Source organism: Haematobia irritans, chromosome 3 (assembly GCF_050003625.1).
Source record: "Haematobia irritans isolate KBUSLIRL chromosome 3, ASM5000362v1, whole genome shotgun sequence".
Taxonomy (NCBI): domain Eukaryota; kingdom Metazoa; phylum Arthropoda; class Insecta; order Diptera; family Muscidae; genus Haematobia; species Haematobia irritans.
This window is the reverse complement of record NC_134399.1, coordinates 57,161,703-57,188,030: the sequence shown is the minus strand read 5'-3', so window position 1 is coordinate 57,188,030 and position 26,328 is coordinate 57,161,703. Positions and strand designations below refer to the sequence as shown.

General features: G+C 33.7%; 1 protein-coding gene and 1 long non-coding RNA gene across 2 annotated transcripts in view; both read right to left on the bottom strand.

Moving 5' to 3' along the window:
• The window catches only part of LOC142230125 (homeobox protein unc-42), a 54,419-nt gene extending 44,461 nt beyond the window's left edge, over positions 1-9,958 (bottom strand). Inside the window, exon 1 of the mRNA XM_075300759.1 lies at positions 9,574-9,958. Within this exon, the coding sequence (XP_075156874.1) occupies positions 9,574-9,958 (385 nt within the window). The remainder of the gene's footprint in view (positions 1-9,573) is intronic.
• A 14,563-nt stretch (positions 9,959-24,521) lies between these two features.
• Positions 24,522-26,069, bottom strand: LOC142229798 (uncharacterized). The gene is made up of 2 exons (XR_012720493.1): positions 24,749-26,069; positions 24,522-24,668 (listed from the first exon to the last, which is right to left on the bottom strand). It is a non-coding gene; the product is annotated as an uncharacterized LOC142229798 (long non-coding RNA).
• Between the last annotated feature and the right edge of the window lie 259 nt (positions 26,070-26,328).

Here is a 26,328-nt window from a genome sequence, read left to right as displayed (position 1 = left end):
TCAACATCATTAACTATCCGCCGCAACTTCAACAGGACGTAATCAAACGCACCAGGCACAACTTCAAGCCCACACGGAACACGTGGCATAAGAAGAACTCGGACCAATCTAGTCTTTACCCATAAAGGGAGATATGTATATTTGCAGAATAAAGCCTACACCATCAAAAAATCGCTTCTGTAACATATAACCCAAACACATGTTTGCATACACACATATTATATTTAACCCTTGTGCACTCTTTGGTTCAATTTGACCAAACTTTGATTTTAAAACGTAATTTTTATTCCTTTTGTTATTCGATATTTATCTGAAACTTTTATTTATCCATTGCAAAGATGAAATGTATGTTTTTAGAAGATAATAATAAAAATAGAATATTTCCATAATTCGCTATATTTAAAAACACGTTTAACACGCATATACACTGAAAAAACAGTGAACCCACCAGGAAGAAAACTTTTGATTAATTTTAGAAATTTTTGAATAGTTTTAGAAATTTTTAACTAAACAGTATTATAAGCGCAGGCATCACGCCGATATCACAAAAATAAGTAAATATTTTTCGACAAATTCAAGAAAATTTATTAGACATAAATAATTTTTTTCACTTTTTAAAGAAAATTTTGCAGTTTGAAGGAAAAAATTGGAGTTAAAAATTGCATGAATGTCTTTAGTGACATACGAAGTTCATGATGGACGCTGTTGTAGTAAAATTTACAAATTTAAAGAAATAATGAACTATTTTTTGAGAAGTACGAATTTAGTAAAACTTTTTACTTCATTTGTGTATAATTTTTTCCCGTCTTTTTGTTCATTTAACTAACGTACGCAAAAAATTATTAGAGAAAATGAAACTTTCTCCAAATATAATAATTTCATGAACTAAAGTATAGTTAAATTGGCTTTAGTGAAATAGTGAGTTCACTTTTTTTTGAGTGTAGGATCCTTTGGGTCAATATGACCCAACAAGCAGTATTTTGATATTTTATGCCACTTTACCGTTTTTTTCTTACTTAATATAACTAAATTGAGCTTTTCTTCATTCATATGTATTCAATTACACGGACGAAAAAGACTGTTTTCCATATGTTTGGGTGTAAACATTATATGTTTGGAACTCAAATTTTCAACACAATATTTTTAAGTGCAAGCATAACAATAATGTTCATAAACTAGCATAACATGTTTGGGACATAAAATGTTTGTAAATATAATATGCTTAGATGCAAAGATATATTAATTTAGAAATAGCCTATAAATATGTTATATATGTGTTTAGAAATAGAGACCTAGAGAGTATGCTGCAAGTAAAATAATGGAAGTAACCAATTGGCGCCTTAAAAATGTATCCACACAAAGAAAATTTCATTAAAAATTTTTTTCTGCCAGTGTATGCTCTAAGGTGAAACATAATATGTTTGAACAATACAAACAATATTTTGTTTGGACCAATACTGAAACTATATATGCTTGAAGCAACATGTGTTTGGGGTATATGTTACAGAAGCGATTTTTTTGAGGGTGAAGTATTTCAGTCAAACAAGGAGTAAAATCACATTGAAGAAATATTTTTTCATTCAAATTTGTATTACTCACACTGTGGAGGCCTTTGAAGGTTCTGGCGAAGAAATATTTTGGAATATGTTTATTATGATATGGTAACACATTGACACTTCAACTTTGTACACAAAGAGTTCACTGAAAATACAATACGGGGATTCCCCTTCTGTATATGAAAAACTATTTCACTAATTGGTACTAGAAATTTTGTCTCATTTGAAGATTTTCTTTCAATGACTTTGGTTTTTGGAGATCAAGCTGACGTTTTGTAAAACGTCGTAATTGCACATTTTTGTATAATGGCACAAAGGAGAAAAGTAAGTATTGTAAAAAATCCTATACACTATTGGTCAATAGTCAATTGCTCCAGATTCTCAGTGATCTTCAGTTGCAACAAAGCATGAATGTGGAAGATGTTGACATTTTCGATGATAGTGATGTTTTTTACCTGACAACGAAGTAGAAGAACAATCATATTTATCATCAAATAATAGCTTTGTATATTTGGAGGTGGACGATGCACTAGATATTGATCTGAGCAGTTCTCTTACATATTTATCTGAGGACAAAAGTGTAGTTTGCAAAGAACACCCACCACGCCAAACAGGTAGATTACCAAAAACTCAAATTCAATTGAATAAGCCTGGACCTACTATGAGAGCAACATCTACGGTTACAGATATAAAGAATTCGTTCGATTTGTTTATATCACCAAATATAAAAAATATTGTTGTGGAAATGACAAATAAAAAAGGTGCAGAATTATCTGCTAATGATTCGCAAAACATTGATATCATGGAACTGGATGCATATCTTGGATTACATATAATGGCAGGAGTTCATAAGTCTCATGGATAAAACCTCACTAACTTGTGGAGTGAAAAAATGGAAGACCAATTTTTCGAGCAACCATGAGTCTCAAACGATTTTCGAGCATATCGAAGTGCCTGCGGTTTGATAGCTGATAGAGAAGAAAGGCCTCATCGATACAAACTATCATCGATAAGAAACGTTTGGGACAAGGGGAGTAACCAGCACAAAGTTTTTTACAATCCGCTTGAAAATGTTACTGTGCATGAACAATTGGTTCCATTTATTTGCAAAAGAGCACATGGACACATTGTGTACAAAATGTCACACAAATTTCTAATGTTGTATATATTAGTATTGAATATGAATTTTGCTTGATAATATTGCACAAAAAATAAGTCTGAATTTAAAATATTATTTAATTTTAAAATAATTATTTTTCTTATATTTTTTGTTATACAAACTATAAAACAGCAGCAAGCAAATAAATTTTCAAGAATTAATATTAAATTTTGTTTACATTTTAATGTTGGATCCTATTGACCCAAAGGCACGTGGAAATGGCACTTATTCAAGGAGTGCACAAGGGTTAATAAATGTTATGTTCCAATCATAATATGTTCTAACATATTAGCATATGTGTCGCAAGTATATAATTTTTACACCTAAACATATGAAAAACAGTCTTTTTCGTCCGTGCATAGAAATCGGTCGCAAATTCAGGGCCACATACCACTCCACATTTATGTACCACACGGGTTGTCTTCAATGATGCAGGAAACGTCGACGTTGCCAAAATCCTATTTACCAAATGCAAGATTAAATCCGATATATAAGGAAATAAAATGCGTAATAATTCAATGGACATGCCATCCACTCCAACTGATTTTAATTTCACCTTAGTCAAAGCAATAGCAATATCCTGAACACCTACACTGAAAAAACAGTGAACCCAACAGGAAGAAAACTTTCGGTTAATTTTAGAAAATTTTGAATATTTGTAGAAAATGTTAACTAAATAGTATTACAAACGTTGGCATCACGCCGATGTCATAAAAATAAGTAAATACTTTTCGACAAATTCAAGAAAATTTATTAGACATAACTAAATTCTTTCACTTGTTAAAAAAAATTTTATAGTTTGAAGGAAAAACTTGGAGTTCAAAATTGCAAGAATGTCTTTAGTGACATACGAAGTTCATGGTGGGCGCATTTTTGGTAAAATTTACAAATTTAAAGAAATTCTGAACTATTTTGTGGAAGACACGAATTTAGTTAATCTTTATGCTTCATTTGAGTATATTTTTTCCTCGGTTTTAGATAATTTAACTAACGTACACAAAAAATTATTAGTGTAAAGGAAACTTTCTCCAAACATAATAATTCCATGAACTAAAATAAAGTTAAATTGGCTTTAGTGAAATAGAGGGTTCACTTTTTTTTGAGTGTACACATCCGAATCCGTAAATAGACTGACGTCAGTTAACCCATCAGCACCTGAATCTGTGAAAGTCTCATCAACGTAATAATTGTTTATAGCGTCAACATCACCATTATACAACATTTCATCCTCACCTAGACATCCCGAACCTCGCAGTATACGCCATAACCTATTGGAATCTAAACGAGCAAAATTTCTGCGCATCACTGTTACGATATCTACAATAGATTTTCAATTTGACACTACTGGAATCATGTTGAAAGGATCAAAATGCTACATCCCGAAGAAATTTAGCATGTACTATGTCATTTGATTTCATCCAGTCATCACCTATGTACCGAATCCTTCTTCTAACAATCGGAACAAACATGAACAGATCACATATTAGCGATGAAATAATAGCGCATTCACAGTCAGCATCCAAACCATCTAATTAAAGTCATACAAGTAATGCAGTAGTCCGTCCTAGTCAATACCTTAGTAATCATAATATTCAACAAATTCTTCAATGTGCCGAATGCTAATATCAAAGGACGCAAATAACATTACGTGATCAGAAATTGATGGACATTGCAACTGATCAGAATAACGAACAGAGCAGTTACTGATCATTGGAAGTATGAAACTTTTTCATTACAAGTATGATTTTTTTTCGAAAAAGAATGAAAGTCTTAAATCAAGTACAATTATGAAGAACAAATTTCGTTAAAAGAACGTAATATTTCGTTTTTTTTTTAATGAAAAGTTTCTTTGGTTGTAAAGCAATGACAAACTTCGTACTTTTAACGAAATATTTCGTTCTTTTTACAAATAATAATCGACAAAAGCGCGGAACAAACCGTAGCAACTAATAGTCTGTGTTCAAGCGCTGCAGGGAGATTACTTTTATATTTTTTCTTATAGGATACGCTCATGTAAAAGTATACAATTTGTCCATTTAATCATAAGTATTTACTCATTTCACAAATATTATTTGGTGAAGAATTCTTGCTACACTGAAAAAATATTGATTTAGTAGTAGATTATGCGACCTAAAATTTAGAACACGCAATTTGCACAATTATAAGGACAAGTTTCTTTAAATAATGGAATTTAATCAAAAGAAAAGTTATAATATTTTTTTCAAAGATTCTTTTCCATTAAATTTAAGACACAAATCGTGCAAATTTTCGTACCTCCGTTAAAATCGTAGGTCTTTGAAGTAAGGCAAATTTTCCTTAAAGTGATGAATAGCATTTTTGATTTAAAGAAATCGCATTTAAAAAATTAAGTGATATACTGAATCTATAGATTTAAGATAAAAACGCTTTTATGAAAACTTTCTTTGGTTCTAAAACAATGACGAATTTCGTACTTTTAACGAAATTTTTCGTTCTTTTTACGAAGAATATTGTTTTGGTGCACTCCACGGCATGGGTCTATTCAATGATGTAATTTTGATGTATTATGATGTATTATACCACTTAAGGAAACAAGGGTTTTTTAATTTTTTTTATTAATTCGCGTGGTTTATCACAAATCTCATGGCTCTCTTCAATTCTCCTGACTCATGACTCAGGAACATTTTCATAACTCACCATAATAATTTACATATGCACAAGCTTTAAAAGGTCATCAACCGGACATCACAAACTTATTAGGAAAAATTGAAGTAATGATGGAGAAGCAGATAGAACACACTAACACGTTATTGAATATGATGTCAATGTTAATGACAAAATTATGCAATTAGGCATTAAAATTGCAGTATGGAATGCTTACGCACAGAAAAAACAGGTTTGGACATGGTTGCCGCATCCATTTAATGCTTATCTACAGCATGTAATTGCCACGAAAACCATGTATTTTGTCTTTGTAAAAATAGTTTTCGAGCGGAGAAAAATGTATGTTGGCAATAAGCATTTGAATGGTTCTCAAATACCGCAAACATGTTCTATCATTTAAATAATAGAATTTGAGACCATTAAATGGTCGGGAAAATCATGCACCTGACCATTCAATTTTTTTACTTTTTTACAGGGAAAAATGTATTTTTATAGGTTAAGTATAGACATGTCTAGAACCATTACATGGCCATAAAGACCATTTACATTTTTTTCGTGACCATTTAATTTTTTAACTTTTTTGCAGCGAAAAGAAGTTTATAAAAACATTAAGCAGGTACACACGATTTTCATTTTACGCGTAAGTCGTGTGTTGATTGTTTCTTGGAATGGACGGAGAATACGGATTTACTGTTTTGTGTTAATTTATTTATTCAGAAGTGGCACGTGGTTTTATGTGAAGACAAAAGAGGAAAGTGTAATTGAAAAAAATGTACCTGTTTTTTGTTCTGCATTTTGCTATATGGTATCATTTATTTTTATTTGCAGTTATATGATGTCTGCGTTTGTACATTTGACGGGCACGCAGTAAATATGGAATGATCACTTATTGTTGAAATTGAAAAAAAGAGTGTGTAAAAATATATGATGTTTGCTTGAACGGCATTATAAATACAAATAAACAATGAATTAGTTTATAAATAAATAAAAACAAAAAAAAAATAAACATGGAAATTTTTTGTCGATCGTCAGGATGACTCGCTTGTACAATGTCATATCCTTTTACTTTAAAGAATGACTTACTTGTGAAATGCGTTTCGGAAATTAGCAAAATATTTATAAAATTAGTTTTGAGAAAATGTTCTATTTCATTCAGATGATTTACAATGCCATTAGCACGCAGAGAAGAAATATGATTGTCACAATCATATTCGAAGAGCAAAATAATATGATAGGAGCTATTTTTGCGGCGACTATGTAACATTTTAACCTGCAACCATGTTGGCTCAGTGAACATGGTTCTAAGAAAAATATAATTGTCCTCATCTAAAATGTTATTATATTGATAAAAAGAATTTTGTTTGAATGAAAAGACAATTGTCACGATTTAAAATGTTATGGTATTCATTCAAAATGTTTTCTTCTAGTTAAAAGAACATGGTCACAACCTAAAACGTTTTGATCTTTATGAAAAAACTTTTTTCATCGTCGAAAAAAGGACGCCACTTGCGAAAAGAAAACACAAAATTAACTTTATTTATTTGTTTTTATTTATTTATAAACTAATTCATTATTTATTTGTATTTATAATGTCGTGTAAGCAAACATCATATATTTTTACACACACTATTTTATTTCAATTTCAACAATAAGTAATCATTCCATATTTACATCGTGCCCATCAAATGTACAAACGCAGACATCATGTAACTGCAAATAAAAATAAATGATCCATATAGCAAAATGCAGAACAAAAAACAGGTACATTTTTTCAATTACACTTTCCTTTTTTGTGTTTTCATAAAACCACGTGCCACTTATGAATAAATAAATTAACACAAAACACAGTAACACGCGTGAATCACGTGAGTCATAAACAAAATCTGAGGCAACTCTCGTGAGTGGAACTGAAACAAATATGTCGTACGTGAGAAATAAAATCGGTTCGTGAATGTGCGTGAATAAAATCTCTACAAAATCACGCTCACGAAAAAAACCAAGATTTTAATTCTTACTCGTATGTTAACTGAAATTAATTTAGCTGTCGAACTATATTCTATTCATGAATTTTGTTACCTTTGCTCATTCCGGGTTGGAAAATGTCATGAGTCTCATGAATTTGTCATGAGTCGCGTGAAATGTCGTGAATCGTGCGTGAGCGTGAGTCTTTAAAAGTAGTTCGTGGGTGAGCCTGCCTGAGTACTGGTTTTCATTTCGTGAATGTGCGTAAGTGTGAGTGGCTACCACACGTATCGTGCGTGAATAATCATTTTGCTTCGGAAATGTGCGTGAGTCTGAGTAAAATTTCACACCTCTAATTCAAATGACATGGGTGCCTAGACACAGGAAAATGTCAGGGTACTGCAAACCAAATGAGTTCGCAGGACGGGAAACTATCTTCAATACTTCAGAAGAACTTGTTGGCTATCCGCAGGCGATAGGAAATATGGAGTCTAACATAATGCACGTACCAAATGTTCTAATATTCTTAACATGTCAATATAGTTGCCTTATAGGGGCTTTGCTAAAACGATAGGGACAAAGTATAATGACATGATGTATGAGTTCTGACAGTGCAAGGCTTAGAATGCTTTCAATATTCAAATAAGTTGGTTGTGTAATATCCAAATATGTCGGGGTAATCATATGTCGGGTAATCATAATGTCGGGGTAATCATATTCCTTCTCTGCATGTACCGCCGAATGTTCGGCCGGAACGAATCTCTTACCAAAAGGACCTGATCACAATGAGTCTCTCGTACGATCACGAATTCTAATATGTAGATGGGTTCATAGGCAAGAATATCAAATATACCCCCATAAGTGACTCTGTAACGATTTAAAAATCATATGTGGAGAAAAATTAGAATAACGGGATTATATAAATGAGTTGATATGAACGAACATGACTGGAAGGGATTTAATGAGGACCAAAAAATGTTTACATAATTGTATTCCAGACGTATATTTATGTCTTTTTACATAGGGTTAGAGAAAAAGAAAAATTAATCCGTTCACTATTTCCCTTCTATATAAGATTTGTTGATTATTAAAAAGAAAACAAGTCGGATAAATTGATATAATTAGCCTGAAAAAGTAGCGTATCCAATCACAACCACGCTTAACTAATTAAACGAATTTCGATGCTACCTCCGTGGGTAGAAAGATCCCCTTTCTTCAAATACACATTTCCAGCAACTTCATTTGGAACAAATTAATGAACTCAAATCACAAGGATATACCATTTATTGTAGTAGATGAAGACAATGGTATCCTTAAATTTCCTTAAATTACATCCATCCAACGAACAATAGTTAAATTTAAAACCACCAAAGGAAAAACTTCTTCTACGCGCAGATAGCAATTCTTCAATTAAAGCTCTAAGCTCGCACCCTCCAATCCCTTCATAAGCCGTATTAAGAAGAAAGATATCCATTAACTTAATATATCTACTACTAAAGTAAGAAACACATGTACCTGTGAATGCATATTACAAATCAACCAATCCCAATTTTTCAAAACCGTCTAAGTGGGCTCACGAACATATCATAAGAAATTACCAGACTCCTGCTTGTTAAAACAGTATTAGCTCTTTAAACATGAACCATAGCCTGCTTCAACATCCATAACAACTCGAAATCGTGAAATATATATTTTTTAAATTTTCTTACTCCCAAGAAGTAAATTACTCGATATTATAGGCTAAAGTCCTGGCAACGAGTCCTTATTTCCTTTTTATATTTTCTGCAAATTCATTTGTTCCTCAGTATATTTGTTTTAGGGTAAATGTAGATTAGTTGCCAGCACTTAAGCTGCTATTGTTAATGTTTTTCAAATATTTTACACCTTTTCCAAGGGGGTAGAACAATAAAGTGTCAAATAACAACAAACAATCGAGTGGTAAAAGTCATACAAATATTGAGACTCGTCCTAATCCTTGACGCGTGTCCGCACTTTACAAAATGAAATGGTTCGTTACTGTGTGCATACGGACTAACGACAAAAAGAACAATCATTTTTCAGAAGGAAAACAAAAGTAATTATCCCATTGAAAAGATTAACTTTTATAGGGAACCTCAGGCACGCACAATCTGGAAACTAGTGGTCATTTGGAAAACAAAAATAGGAAAAAGATTTGCAAATACCCAAAGGATACAATGCCTTGTCATTTGTAATGTGGGTTAATGAAAGAAGGATTCAAAATATCATAATTACCGGATATCGTATGGTCCGATAGTCTTGTTGGTGGCGTATGAGCGGGTGTGTGATGATGCGAGGAGGTGTCTATGCCAGGTGTTGGTAATCCCGAATACAATGAACTAAAATCTTCGGGCGTACTGCTGCACTTTCGCTGATGATTGAGGGAATTTTTATCTATGGATGACATGGCGGGCGAACGGCTATCTTGTACGGACGATGTTAGACCCAGCAGGCGATTTTCATGAGAGGAACTAATGCCCATGAGTCGGTTATCTTGGAAGGACATAAATTTGGTGTCTTGAGGCACACCGCCATGCTGCATATTAGCGGCATGGTCCTCAAGCAAACCCTGTTGTAGTCCAAGTAGACCTCCCACCAGATTCGGTCTTAGCTCATCCATGGTCAGTTTACTCTGGCCACAACCGCCGGCGGCTGAGAAATTCAATTGGCGACTAAAGATGGCAGGAAATATATTAAATTGTTGCGAATCGGCCGAAGATTGGGGGCTTAAACCCAAACTCGTGGGTGCTATGTGAGGCAATGAAGGAGCACTAAGGGAGGTAGAAACTGCGGCCACAGATGAGGCGGAATGTGCTTCTTGACTAGGATGTACACCGGCCGCTGAGTGGGGAGACGTATTGCCAATGGATCCGGCGGAATTAACAGAATGTGAGGGATTACCGCCGTTTGTAGAAGCGGACGGATTAAGCGATGTATTCGGGGCACCTCCACCACCACCGCCGCCGGCACTGGGTGTATGCAATTGACCTTGGGCGGAAATTGAAGGTGATGGTGTGGTCTGATGTTGCTGTTGGTGCTGCTGCTGATGTTGTTGCAAAGTGGCCACCGAATTGGAATGATGTGAATTGAGCAATGAATGATGCGTTTGATGGCCCCCACCTAGACCCCCATGCAAGGGAGCGGACGCCGAAGCGGTTAAGTGTGTAGCTGATGGATGGCTGTTGGTATTGCCGACGACTCCACCACCTGAACCAGGGCCGCCGGCACAATTTTGTTGTTTGAAATCCAATTTGTGGCCGGCGTAAAATCTCGAATCGATATACGTCTTGAAGAAATCACCAGGATAATCCAACGGAAAGAATTTAACACTTTCTGGTGGCGTTAGGTCGGTAATAATAGTAGAGTTTGGTGCTGCTATGGGTTTCGTTGTGATTTTTTGGAGTATACTTGGCTTGTGAATTGAGTGAGTAGTTTGGAACACTTAACGTAAAACTTGCGAGTTACAAATGGATTTTTAAGAGAGTATAGAAATTATTGATATCGGATAGGCTCTTATTGACACTTTTTTTCTTAATTCTTTTTTAAAATTTTAATTTCCTTCACTTTTCTCACTATAAAATATTTTTTTTTTGTTTTCTCTTTTTGTACAATCACCACATTTCTTTTCTTTTTTCAAATTATTTTTGGAGTGTATTCGTATGTTTTGTGGAGAGGTTTAATTTAATAGGTTTTGATTATTCCCGTTGTCCCGTTTAGTATTTTTTGCGCAAACTTTCTTTCCGATTGTTTCTAACGGTACTTTCCAATGTTTACAAATAATTGAAAATTTGATTTCCGTAGGCGACGACGTTTGATGGTGTGTACGCACGATACAAACTTTTTTCACTGGCAGAGTTGCATTTACGCGTTGGCGTTTGAACAGCGACGCGTGTCGAAGAGTTATTCTACGTATGTTGGGAACAACAAAACAATTTATTATTATTTTTTTTAAGAAAACAAGCACACAATATTCAAGGTGTATAAAATATAGGCTGCCTGACTCACTCACGGACTTGATTTGCTTTGCTTGGTGAGGTGTGGTGTGGTCTTGTGACGATGGCCCAAGAGTTAATATTAATCAAGGGAAAAACGACCAACAACAATAAATACGATGACACCGACTGTTTGGCGAATAATGAAATTTGCGTTTTTCATTTAACTCGATCCAGCGTCAACTAATGATGATAGACTGCGGCAAAGGAATATTTCGAAAAACATCAAAGTATATACACTGGCATGCACACACACACACTAACAAACACTGAGAAAAGTTCGACATATGCCAACATCGGACGTGGCCCAGAACTTCGTTGGGGTGTTTGGTTGATTGTTGCTGGTTGTAAAAACGACAGACTGTTGGAGAGCAGAACGACTTTGTTTGTATGCGCACACATTAACGTATACGTCGCCAGACTTTTGAAAACTCTTAAACCGAGGGACAACCGGTCAGATGTGTATACAAAGACCAAGGACGAACGATAATATTTCTATGGAATACCCGAAAATTAAATGTGAAAAATAAAATAATTAATTTTCTCCAAAGACTTGAAACAGCCAATATTTTGTTTGTCTAAGAACTGCTTTTATTGTTGGTGAGTTGATGAGCTACGTATGCTGTCGCGTATAGACATGTGGCCGATCTGATTTGAAATGATATGCAGGCAAACGGGAATCATATAAATTATAACGAAATTAAGGATCATGTCCAATATTCGACGTCAGCGTTGGCTTCGCTGCTCCCTTTCGCTGAGGCCAAAGGCATAGAACTTTGCAGCGGAGTTTATGGTTTTTATTGTTGGCTAATGGTGGTAACAACCGGATTTGCTTATGGTTATCATCATCATTTCATTTAGTGTTTCACTTTGTTGTATTGGAATGGGTCGTTAATGGTGAATGGGGTGTGAATGGGATGTGTGTTGAAAATAATTCAAATCTTCAACAGAGAGAGAGAGAGAGCAAGAGGGTGTGTCATTTAGATTTGACGAATAAAAGAGATAAAGAGAAGTTTTGTTAATGGCTTTTCAAAATGTCTCATTTCATTGCTATGTATGCCATCTCTTTTTGACTCTATCCAAATAAATACTAAATAATTTTTCTCTTTCTATTTCATTTAGACTATATAGAAAAGCACACTTTTAACTAAACCCACACAGCAGGCCCCCATATTCAATTTCTTGCTGTTTTTTTTCTTATTTGCCTTCCTTGTAAAATGATTGAAAACTGTCTGCTAGCCATGCATATATTTTGTTTGTTTATCATTATTTTACTCTCTGCGAGAGAGAGAACAATATTCGCACATTGTGCAGGATGCCTGTTTGTAGAAGTAAAAAGCAAATGTCAAATTTATATTCTGCATGGCACCCGGTGGTTATGTTATGTGGGTGCTTGGCTGGGTCTATATTGCAATTTTTTGTGAGTTTGGGGACTTTTTCTGCTTAAAACAACACAAGCAAGCGGACAAGCGGAAAATACCATTGAATGTTAATATAAAATGTCTGACACACTTTTTCCGTTTGTTGACAGGCTGGCACGATGCTCTGGTTGTCTCTTAGGTCGGCCCATAGATCTCAGTCAAAGAAATGTTCTGTATTGTTCAGTTAGCCAGCCACCACATGTTTGCAATTTAAATTTTCTTCGATTGTTGCCTCGCACCCAGAAACTTGGATGAGTGGATGGGCCCCTAAGCTAGTTACTCCACATAACCAGCGACCTCCCTCTACTCGACGAGTTTTCACAGCGTGATAATAACAAAGGAGGTTGAGATTATATACATACACATTTTGTATCTTTTGGAAGATTTTTTTGGTGTGTTTCTGCATGTGTGTGAGTGTATCTTCCCAAGTTGGAAATTGTCAGTATCTCGTTTTAATTTTTTGCGTCCACCAGTGAAAGTAATAGAATTGTGCAAGAAGAAGAAGTATTATAGTCGCTTTAAATTAGCATACATAAAAAACATCAAAATACAAAAGCTTTCTATTATCCACCCTGGAAGAAAATAGTAAATTTTTGTAATTTTGTTGGTCTCTAGTTTAACTCGATGGGAGGAAGTTAGATTTTCGAAAACTCCCAGTGAAATTTTTCTAAAGTTTTCCTTGTACTAATATTTTAGGAATTTCCATTAATCTCAACGATCAAAAAATGAAAATTAATTGTTGTAATCAATTTATAGATGAAGAAATTCAAGTTTTAATGAAAAGCAATGACATACATATGGGATTACATCAGTTACACGGTAGACCCTAAAAAATCGCTTCTGCACATTTTGCTTCAAGCATTTATATTTTCAGGGTTGGTCCAAACAAAATATTGTTTGTATTGTTAAAACATATTATGTTTCACCTTAGGCATACACTGGTAGAAAAAAATGAGGCATACTTAAACAAGTAAGGAAAGTCTAAAGTCGGGCGGGGCCGACTATATTATACCCTGCACCACTTTGCAGATCTAAGTTTTTGATACCATATCACATCCGTCAAATGAGTTGGGGGCTATATATAAAGGTGTGTCCCAAATACATACATTTAACCCTGGACAGTCATCCTTCCTTTGACGACGCAAAATTTCATTTTCGATTTAAAATGCATTTTGGTCGATTGGGAAATGATAAATTTAAGTTATAGCAAAACAACAATTTTATGAATTTTTGTCTTATACTAATTAAAAACAAATTGAATTAGGAAATTAACTCAATTTTGGTTCTCATTTTTGCTCACGATGCAAATTATAGCGTCTTGAAAAAAGCCGTAGTCAAAATGACGAAGGATGACGTTAGTGTACAAAAAATAAGGATGACTTTCCAGGGTTAAATATCACTCGATCTAGACAGAATTTGATAGACTTCTACCAAATCTATAGACCAAAAATTTAAGTCGGCTAATGCACTAGGGTGGAACACAATGTTTGTAAAAAAATATGGAAAACATTTAAATCTGAAGCAATTTTAAGGAAACTTCGCAAAAGTTTATTTATTATGATTTATCGCTCGATATATATGTAAAGAAGTTTAGGAAAATTAGAGTCATTTTTACAACTTTTCAACTAAACAGTGGCGATTTTACAAGGAAAATGTTGGTATTTTGACCATTTTTGTCGAAATCAGAAAAACATATATATGGGAGCTATATCTAAATCTGAACCGATTTCAACCAAATTTGGCACGCATAGCTACAATGCTAATTCTACTCCCTGTGCAAAATTTCAACTAAATCGGAGCAAAAAATTGGCCACTGTGGTCATAAGAGTGTAAATCGGGCGAACGATATATATGGGAGCTATATCTAAATCTGAACCGATTTCAACCAAATTTGGCACGCATAGCTACAATGCTAATTCTACTCCGTGTGCAAATTTCAATTAAATCGGATTAAAGATTGGCCACTGTGGTCATAAGAGTGTAAACCGGGCGAACGATATATATGGGAGCTATATCTAAATCTGAACCGATTTCAATATTATTTGGCACACTTGACTACACTACTAATTGTACTCCTAGTGCAAAATTTCAACCAAATTGGGGTAAAACTCTGGCTTCTGGGACCGTATTAGTCCATATCGGGCGAAAGATATATATGGGGGCTATATCTAAATCTGAAGCGATTTCTTCCAAAATCAATAGGGTTCTATTCTGAGCCAAAACACACACTTGTGCCAAATTTGAAGTCGATTGGACTAAAACTGCGACCTAGACTTTGATTACAAAAATGTGTTCACGGACAGACGGACATGGCTATATCGACTCAGGAGCCCACCCTGAGCAAAGACACCATGTGTCTATCTCGTCTCCCTCTGGGTGTTGCAAACATATGCACTAACTTATAATACCCTGTTCCACAGTGTGGCGCAGGGTATAAAAAAGTAAGATTTCATTAAGCTGTGGAAAATTTCGATAAAAATAATCAAATTTAACTACAAGCAAATAATTTTTTTCCAATAAAAATAAGTTACATTTAGCGTTAGTTTAACTACGGAAATTTTTTTCTGTGTATTATTGTAGCAAAGTACTTTTCCCATACGACTTAGGTCCATGTAAAATTAAATAAAATATAATAGTAAATGTTTATCAATTGTACATTCAATTTTATTTTGTATTGATAGTTTATGCTGGAAACGAAATCATATTATTTATGTAAGAAATGGACGGATACTTACTTAACACATCCTCAGTATATCACTTTTAGGGTATAGCAGCCATCCATATAGAATCGAAAAAATCATTAAATGGGTTGAATATGGAACACATTTAATTCAGTTTTCGTTGTTCAGTTCAAGCACTCATAGAACCTAACTCCTACACCCTAAAAAAATCATATATTCCCAAACATATTCTGCTTCAAGCAGATATATTTTCAGAATTTGTGCAAATAAAAAATGTTTGTACTGTGCAAACATATTATGTTCCACCCTAGGTATATCTTTTTTAAGGCTTCGAATATATAATTGTAAGTGTAAATTGAATAACATTTATACTTAAACATTTCAAAATTTCAATTTTGCTCATTTATCCACATAAAAAATGTGCCTCTCAAGAAGAGCGTTAATTTCTTTCGTTATATATCTCCGTCGCCATCTTTATCTTTTTTCTATTTTTATGTATGAATGCAGGCTGGTTTAATGTCCAAATTGTTAAACTTTTTAAACTCGTTTGAGATCGCTTTTTGTCATGGTATCAAATGCTCATATTAGAGGTGAGCACGTGACACGAAATTGTCGAGAATCACGAAAATTTTCGTGACTCACACGTGAGTCGTGACTCTGATCAAATCGGCGTGAGTGTGCGTGATTAACAAACCAAATGTCGTGCGTGAGTGTGAGCCACGAAAATTTTTTCTTCGTGAATGTGCGTGACTAACGAATTTGGAAAAATACCCTCACGAAAATTATCCCGCCCACAGAGATTAAACGCCAAACAATATCGTGCGTGAGTGTGAGTAAGATATTACTCAGGTGCACACTTCTAACTCGTATGAACATTGCCAGGTTTTGAGCAAAATGCAAAGATACGACATGGTGGGTATGGGTATAGCTCTCGACATAGGCTGCTTCAAAATCTAATTAGTACGAAATGACATGTGGAAGAAAAAACATGTTTTGTACAATATTTAATATTTATTTTTATTATACATAAAAATATTGTTTTTTATACTCAAATATATAATAAGTATCCTAAAGGAGATTATTCAAAAGAAGCCTGATAAGACAAGTGGAGATCTTCCCTTTTATCAATGAATGTTCCCCAATTCCATAATAAGCCCACTGGAAATAGGCCTTATTCTTGTAGCCGAATCCGAATGGCGTTTCACATTACGGTGAAACCACTTTAGAGAAGCTTTGGCACACTCAGAAATGTTACCAGCATTACTGAGTAGGGATCAACCAACGGTGAAAACCCATGTGGTATTCTGTCGTAACTGCATACACAAAATTCTGATTCAATCACGTAATTAATTGGTCCAATTAATTTTTTAATTGAAATGTCTTCAATCAAGAAAATGATACTATTAATCACAGTTTATTTGGGAATAAAAAAAAATATTTGATTAAAAAATTAATTGATTTCATTAGAAAATTAGAAAATTTAATTGATGTCGATTGAAAAACTCATTTTCTCAACTGACTTGGTGTTTTTATTTTGACTAAAAATTGATTGTATCGCTTAATCTTTTAATTAACAATTTTAAAAATGGCTTAGTTTCCCGAGGTTGATTAAAAAGTTAATTGTGTCAATTAATTTTTTAATTAAAATTGGAAAATTTGCAATTATTGACTTAATTGTCTTAATTAATGCTTCTAGTTTAATTAAATAGTTAATTGTATCAATTAATTTTTTAATTGAAAAAATGTTCTGCTTCAATTAACTTTTTAATTGAAAATAATTTGGTGATATTTTTCTGTGTGGAATTGAACCCACAACCCCTTGTATACAAGGCGGCTATGCTTACCATTGCGCCATGGGACTCCCGGTGTTTACTATATTAGTGATTTCCACCAAACCCTTAAAAGATTCAGAGCACTGATTGCATAACATTTTATATTTTTAATTTTATGTATTGGGTGCGCTGCTGGTTAGTTGTATTTATTGATTATTTTTTGGTGTTAGAAAAGCGTTGTATCTCCTTTCATTTTCTAGTCTTTTTTAATTATTTTTGATGGTGCCATCCTGACCGATGGTCGAAACCGGCACCTTCGAAGGCCACACAGCATTTTCCTGTAATATCCATTGCCGTATGGTCATTGTAAACACAATATTGATCTCGTTCTGGAATATTTGAATAGCACTTACCCTACGAAATCAACTTCATAGTTTGAGAGCTACTGTAAATGGTTTAATTTATACAGTACTTTTCATGTCCCTTTGACAGTATCAGACTATAGCTTTACTGCTCTAACATACGCATTCTTCCATCACAGTATGCCGCGGACCAATCGGAGCACAGCTTCAGTAATGAGAAAACCAAATATTGGAAGAGAATATGGAGTATGCGTAATGAAATAATGGAGTGTAATCGCTTTATCTGATTGACTACAGGATGATTTTGCAGATGATATGAAAGGAAAGCAAGTGAGTTCACTTGACTCGCTGTCGTCATAGTACCGATTTGCTGGGTTTTGTTTTTACTACTATTGGAGTGATGAGAGTAGAGAAAGATGCGGGTAGCAGTAAGGTTATGATGGAACTCTAAAAACGTTTTGCAAGAGCATTTAATGTAATCCTTAAAACAATACGAGACCATTATTGTAACACAGTATGAGTGTTCTTCTTTGTGTGTGTGCGCATGGGGGCGGTAGGATGCATATGGTAAGACAGTTTTGCAATACAATTTTATCGGTGTATGAGGTCGTTTTTTGTTTGGTCGTTTGTACCCCATCTTAATTTGTCATTCGTTTTGTTGTGTTTCATTGCTGACTGCCGCATTGAGTTGTTGTTTGTTAATAGTGACATGATGATTGTACGACGAGTACATACGTTTTCACATACATTCAAGCGTGCTATATACATATGCATGTATTCCATCTTTGTGGATGGTAGAAATGTGTATCTATCTTTTCGGTTGAATTCGAATATAAAAATTTAGGGACGCCTAAAGAAATGACGGTATTGATGCACATTCACCAAAACGATAAATGGTCTCACTTTTTTTAGTTTTGTCTTAAACTCACATTTCAGAAATGTTACTTTTTTATGCAAATAGAAAAACTATACCTATGACTTTATGTAGGTGGACATGATTGTTTTATTTGTGGCAAATATACAAATTCCAGAGTGGGAAAGAGAAAGGCATAGCCAGGGATCCGGAGCGGAGCGGAGCGGAGCGGAGCAAGCCCTTTTTTTGCCGGAGCGGGAGCGGAGCGGGAGCGGCATTTCTAAGATCCGGAGCGGAGCGGGAGCGGAGCGGTTTCCAAATGAAAAACCGCTCCGCTCCGAATAAAATATTACTTGAGTGAAATGTGTAACTTTGAAATTACACTGTGTAGGTAATTTCAAATTTAGCTAGTACTTAGCGTAGTGTGAGTAAACGTTTAAAATGTACGATATGTATTTTTGTACGTACGTACATTGGGGAAAACACAACGTGTTTTTTAGTAATTGTTTTCAAACGGCAAATGTCAAAATATATATCTAGTATGTGTTGTAAAAGTAACAACAGTACTTTCGATCAATTTCATCCCGTATTACTACAAAGATGTTTGTAATGAACGTCAAATAAATGCAATTAAACGATCTTATTTATATTTAATTTTTTAGTTTTCTACACTGAAAAAAATATTGTCGTGAAGTCAAAGATTTCATGTCCTTAGAATAAGAATGCAAATTTTGCTTAACATGGAAGACGCATTTCTCTAAAATAAAGTTTTTTTTCTTGTCCAAAAGGCAATAAACTTTTGAATGAAGTTGTAATGTCCTTATAATTAAGTGATTTTACTTAAAAATGTGTATCATAACATGAAAGATACAATTTTTGAGGTAAGGTCAACATGACTTTAATAATTAAGAAAAATTCTTTAAAATTAATAAAATTGTCTTTAAATTTGTTTCCTTTTTGCATGTTGCCTACAAAGTAAAAAATCGTTAAAAAATAAGACATGTTTTCAACACTTTATTTTAAAGACGCTTTTTACTTGAAACATAGCATAATTTCTACTGGAAGTCGAGTCTTAATATGGAAAAAAATAACTCGTTAACTCGTTTTTAAAGGATTTTGATAACAACTGACGAAAAAAAATCTAAAAAAAAATACAAATTAACATTTGCTTCCTAGAAGCAAGTACATAACCCCCAAATTTAAAAGAGAATTACGTCTTTAAAGTATCCTTACTTGTATTCTCCGCTTCTTTGGCTCGGAATTAATACCCAAACTGTTAAAGTAAAGACAAAATCTTTGGAACCGGGCATGCTTTTTTTCATTTACATTTGCTTTACTATTGTACTATATCCTAGCATTCTCTTATTTCTGATATTAGTTCTCGAAAATTTAATTAAAATTATGGATAGTTTCAATTTTGGTTGAAAAATGTGCGCATATACATTTATTATACAATAAAGGGGAAAAAGCGAAATTAGGTAACACTAGATCTGAGTAAGAATATTCGTAGGTATACCACGGACTGATGTCGATGGAGGTTGTTGCAAACATAAACATACACACACACATTACAAATATAACAAAACCTCTTCTCTACGTCTGTTGCAAAACAAAAAAGCTTTCGGAGAGTAGTTACTTCTACTCTGTGTATAGACTTTCAATTCCAATCAGCGTTGCCGTTTTGGTCCGATCGGACCAAAATTGGTCCAAAAGATTTCTAATTTTTAAATTTAGTCCGATGGTCAGACCAAACAGAATTTGGTCCATTTTGGTCCATTTTCATAAATTTGGTTTCTATCACATATTAAATAGTAGATGGTGCACCCCAAAGAATATTGTCGGGAGGCCAAATATTTCACATGCTTAAAAAACGAATACGAATTTTGCTTAGAATAGAAGACGTACAGTATGTCAAGAAAGTCTTTTGACATTGCCAAATATTTCAAATTCCAGAAATAATTGAAGTAAAAATCGAGTTGTTAATTCGTTTTGAGAAAAATAAAATATGTATAGTTTGCAAAATACATAATAAAATATTTTTTAAAATTAAATTATATTTAATTTTCGAACAAAACATAATTTTTATCGTATTGTCAAAACACTTTCTTGACATACTGTATTTCTCTGAAAAAAAGTTTTTCCTTGTCTAAAAGTCTCTAAACTTTTCAATGAAGTCTGTTTGTCCTTATAGCTAAGTGATTCGACATAAAAATGTGTATCCTAACATGAATGCAAATTTCGTTTTAATGAAGTCAAAATGGATTTAATATTTCTGAAAAAATCTTCAAAATTAATAAAATATTTCAACACATTATTTTAAAGTCATTATACCCTAAACCACATAGTGGTTAGGGTATAATAAGTTTGATCTGTCAAAAAATGTGCCTACAAGAAATATTGATTTTAGACCCCATAAAATATATACCGATCGACTCAGAATCACCTCCTGAGTCGATCTAGCGCTTGGCGTCCGTCCGTCTGTCCATGTATTTGTTGTTCACAGGATTTCGGTCGCAATTATTAACCGATTTTGATGAAATTTGGTACAGGGAGTTTTTTTGGGCACAAGGACGAACGTTATTGAATTTGGAAGAAATCGGATCAAATTTAGATATAGCTCCCATATATATGTATTGCCCGATTTCGACAAATGGGGTCACGTTGCACTTTTTTTACTAACCGATCGTCGTCAAATTTAGCACAAAATAATCTTCTGTATCACCCTTTAAGTCTGAAAATTTCATCGAAATCGGTTCAGATTTAGATATAGGTCCCATATATATGTATCGCCCGATTTTGTCAAATTAGGTCATAAAACCCTTATTTATCAACCGATCTTACTCAAAGTTGGTGAAATGTAATCTTCTATAGCACTAACTATATGTGCAAAAAATCATCGAAATCGGTTCAGATTTAGCTATACACTGAAAAAACAGTGAACCCACCAGGAAAGACAACTTTCGATTAATTTTAGAAAATTTGGAACTTTTTTATAAATTTTTAACTAAACGGTATTACAAGCGCTGGCATCACTCCGATATGGCAAAAATAAGTAAATAGTTTTCGACAAATTCAAGAAAATTTATTAGACATAACTAAATTTTTTCAGTAGTTAAAGAAAATTTTGTAGTTTTAAGAGAAATCTTGGAGTTCAAAATTGCAAGAATGTCTTTAGTGACATACGAAGTTCATGGTGGACACATTTTTGGTAAAATTTACAAATTTAAAGAAATAATGAACTATTTTGTAAGAAATACGAAATTAGGAAATCTTTATGCTTTATTTGTGTATAACTTTTTCCCGTTTTTTAGTTCAATTAACTAACATACGGAAAAAATTATTTGACTAAAATAAACTTTTTCCAAACATAATGATTCTATGAACTAATATAAAGTTAATATGGCTTTAGTGAAATAGAGAGTTCACTTTTTTTTGAGTGTAGCTCCCATATATGTACCGCCCGATTTTTCTAAATAAAATAAAACTCAATTGAACAAATAATACAATGTTTGTACTATAATTTTCTCGAAGAGGAGCGGAGCGGAGCGTGGAGCGGAGCGATTTTTTTTTTCTCGGAGCGGAGCGAGGAGCGGAGCGGTTTTTTTTTCTCCGGAGCGGGAGCGGAGCGGAAAAAATGGACCGCTCCGGATCCCTGGGCATAGCCCGCTCTCACACATTCTATTATGGAGCACATGAGTGCATGGGAGACATACATGAAGCAAATGTGCTTAAATCTATGAAATATTGAGGGAACCAACTGAAAATAGTGTAATCATCCATATAATTAAAATATTCACAAAGAATTGAATGATTCCTCATTAATATTTCGCAATGTCGAAATATTAATGAGGAATAGAATGAAAAGGTATAGATGAAATGATATAAACGATTTAGTTTATCAGTGCGGCTCGGCTGTTGACATTGGTGAATTAATTAATAACAAAATCGATTGATGTACATAGGTTAGGTTAGGTTAGGTTAAAGTGGCAGCCCGATTAAGATTCAGGCTCACTTAGACTATTCAGTCCATTGTGATACCACATTAACTAAAAGTACCTATTACATATGGATACTTCTAGTTTTAACCGCTGAACCTTCTTGATTATTTTTCTCTGTTGAACCAACCAGATTGTTCAAAAAAACATTAACAGACTGCTTAAGTTAACGTTTTCCAGATCCGCCAGTAATCTAAAGCTATATGTTCCTAAAATTTGCTTACGCCTTACACAAAATGCAGGACGCTCACACAATAGTTGTTTTATTGATTCCTTTTCCTCCGCATCATGACAGCTCATACAATAGTCATTATACTTCGCGCCAATAGTTTTTGCAAACTCGCCTATCAGACAGCGACCCGTTATAGCAGATATCAGGAGTGATATCTGGCGTCTCGAGAACACTAGCATATCTAGTGTGCGGTTTAAGTTTAAATGGGGCCATATTTGCTTGGTGTCGTTACAACCAGGGCTGTGGAGTCGAGTCAATTATGCTCGACTCCGACTCCAGGATTTCTTATTAGCCTCGAAAAATACACTAAAATCAAAATGTCGAGCTAATCAAATAAAAAGTTTAGATTTTAAAAAATGTAATGTGTCGGATATAAAAATCAAACATAAACTGCCATAAATTGTAAAGAATTTCAAGTGGCTTTGATGAAACAAACTTTCTCCCAAAAGACCGTCTCATATGGCACGTTGGCAGAGGTTTAATTTAAAATTACACCTTCCAAGGACATCGGGTGTATACGGAGATTTCTCAAGTAATTATCTCCATACACAAAATATGGGCCGACGGGAAATTTCCGCATTTATTTATGGATCTCAAATAACTCAAAATTTTTGACAAATCTTATGAAAATTTTAGACTGAGAAAAATGTCTTAAAACAAATCGGAGATGGGTTTATATGTAGGTGCTACATTACAAAATTGTCCGGTATGACTCATCTTCGAACTCGACATGCCTGCCAAAAATTCAGAACGTTAGGTTCTACCGCTATATTGCCTTAAAAATGTACCATTATCAAGAGCATATATAGGGTTAAAATTCCACAGTTTAATATGTTAAAAATGGACTATACAATTGATCAATTCAGCCCACACTCAAAAAAACGTTTACTTGGATCCAAAGATTTTGACCTTTCCTTAAGGATTTTGGTATTGATTCCAAGCCAAAGATGCAGCTTCTTTAAAATAAGGAATTTTTTTAGCGACCTATCTGGCTTTAAATCTAGGACCAATAAAATTAAAATTAGGATACAGATCTCATTTATAAAATTGTCACTCTATTTTCGCGATTTATTAATAAAGGTACTCACGTACAAACAAATGCCAATTTAAAAATCCAAATAAGAAAATAGAAAATATTGTCTTATTTCCAAAAAACTTTAAACCAAAGATGCTAAATCCTCAAACTAAGTCTTAGCCTATATTTGAAGCGTTTTTATCTTAAATTTAGGTTTCAATATTTCAATTGATTCAATTCAATTCAATTTCTTTAAATCAAAAATGTGTTTCTTTACTTTAAGGAAAATTAGCATTAGTTCAAAGACATGGGACTTTAACGGAGGGACGCTTATTTACAAAATTTGTGTCCTAAATTTAATGAAAAAAAATTTTTTTTAAGCAAATATTATAAGCTTCATTTTAATTAAAATTTCATTATTTTAAAGAAATTTGTCCTTAATATTTTGTAAATTTCGCATCCCAAAATTTAGGTTGCGTAATCTTTAATATCACGTCAATATTTTTTTAGTGCATATTCTAGTAAAACCTACATTAGATAGGGTCGCGAAAAAAAATTCATGCAGTCACCCCCCAGTTTTGTAGCATATTTGAAGACAATTTCAGAACACTAAAACTTTTTTTTTTCCGTGCACCCTACGACCCCCCGAAATGCAATTTACTGTACTGTGTCGTCATTTGAAGTCCGATCGAAAAGAAACGCATATCGTTGTTCATGGTTGATCAGGGGCTATATTTCGTGCATTGGTCATTTTTGACTCCGACGTCAAATTTGATTTTTAATTTTTTTATTTCGCTTCGTATACCCCTATGATGCCCATTTCTTATAACCATTATAAAGATCTTATCAAAATATGAAACTTTTGCTTTGGAAGTATTTAATTATATTCATAAACAAAAATGTTACAGAGATTTTAAAAAGTCAATAGGTCACCCTACACCATCAAATAGCTTTTGCTGTGTTGTCATGATATCCGATCGAAACCACATGCACATCGTTATTCACATCTACGAAATTAATTTGAAAGGTATTTAATATACACAAACTGTTTATCTGTAAATTTCTAACCGTATCATTGTATACATACTCGTTGTGTGCACTACGACATTTTCTGCGTTATGCAAAGTTCTTGTGTTTTTGCTTGAACAACTTGAGAGCCTACTGTTTTAAAATCTAACAATCAATCTAACAATAAAAGTAAGTGGTAACGGAATTGTGGAAAATTACGAAGATCGTTATGCTGCTTACACATTGGTTAAATTTCTGCCTTTCAACATCTGACTACGCCGTATTTTTTTTTGCGTTTTCTTGTCATCTTCACAATGGTGAGCAATGTTGTCACATGAGTAAATACTTTAAACAAGAAAATATTAGATTAGATTTGTATTTGATTTGAGTACATTTCATGTTTATTAATTGTACAATTTTATTATGCGGCTAACAACTTTTTAGAATTAATTTATAACAAATCCTGTCTAGAATCAAGTTTACTATGTTGTTGGCGACTTTTAATTTTGGATATTATATAACGCAATCGTTTATCGTCTGTAACATGACTAGTAGATTCATTTTTAACCTGCTTTCTTTAAATATAAAAGGAATTCAATAACTTGATGATTTGTTGGTAATTTAGTTTTGTCGATAACCCGAGCTTCGAATTTCATTTTGTTTTCACTTTTTTCAAATACTATCAACAGCCTTCTCTCACAAAAATATGGACAGACTTAAGAAATCATGTAGCGAAAGTGTTTGTTAGATTTTTTGCTAGAACAATTTGAGAGCCTACTGTTCTCAAATTGTTCTAGCAAAAACACATGCACTTTGCATAACGCTGAAAATGCCATAGTGCACACAACGAGTATGTATACAATGATACGGTTAGAAATTTACAGATAAACAGTTTGTGTGTATTAAATACCTTTCAAATTAATTTCGTAGATATGAATAACGATGTGCATGTGCTTTCGATCGGATATCATGACAACACAGCAAAAGCCATTTGATGGTGTAGGGTGACCTATTGACTTTTTAAAATCTCTGTAACTTTTTTGTTTATGAATATAATTAAATACTTCCAAAGCAAAAGTTTCATATTTTGATAAGATCTTTATAATGGTTATAAGAAATGGGCATAATAGGGGTATACGAAGCGAAATAAAAAAATTAAAAATCAAATTTGACGTCGGAGTCAAAAATGACCAATGCACGAAATATAGCCCCTGATCAACCATGAACAACGATATGCGTTTCTTTTCGATCGGACTTCAAATGACGACACAGCACAGTAAATTGTATTTCGGGGGGTCGTAGGGTGCACGGAAAAACAAAAGTTTTCGTGTTCTGAAATTGTCTTCAAATATGGTACAAAACTGGGGGGTGACTGCATCAACTTTTTTTTTTGCCTTAGGCCGTGACCCTACCTAACCTACATTTTATATCACCATGGAATTTCACCCATATAAATACACTTTGAATGGCCTGATATCCAGTAGTTCGTTTTTCGTTGTTCGATTAAAACCGCAATCGAATCTAATTTGTCGAAATATTTTTTAGTTAAAAAGATATGAAGTGTTTTTCACATTTCGTTTCGCCGGAGTCGGAGTCGAGCAAAATTTATACGACTCCGGCTCCGACTCCAGCAAAATCTCCAGACTCCGACTCCACAGA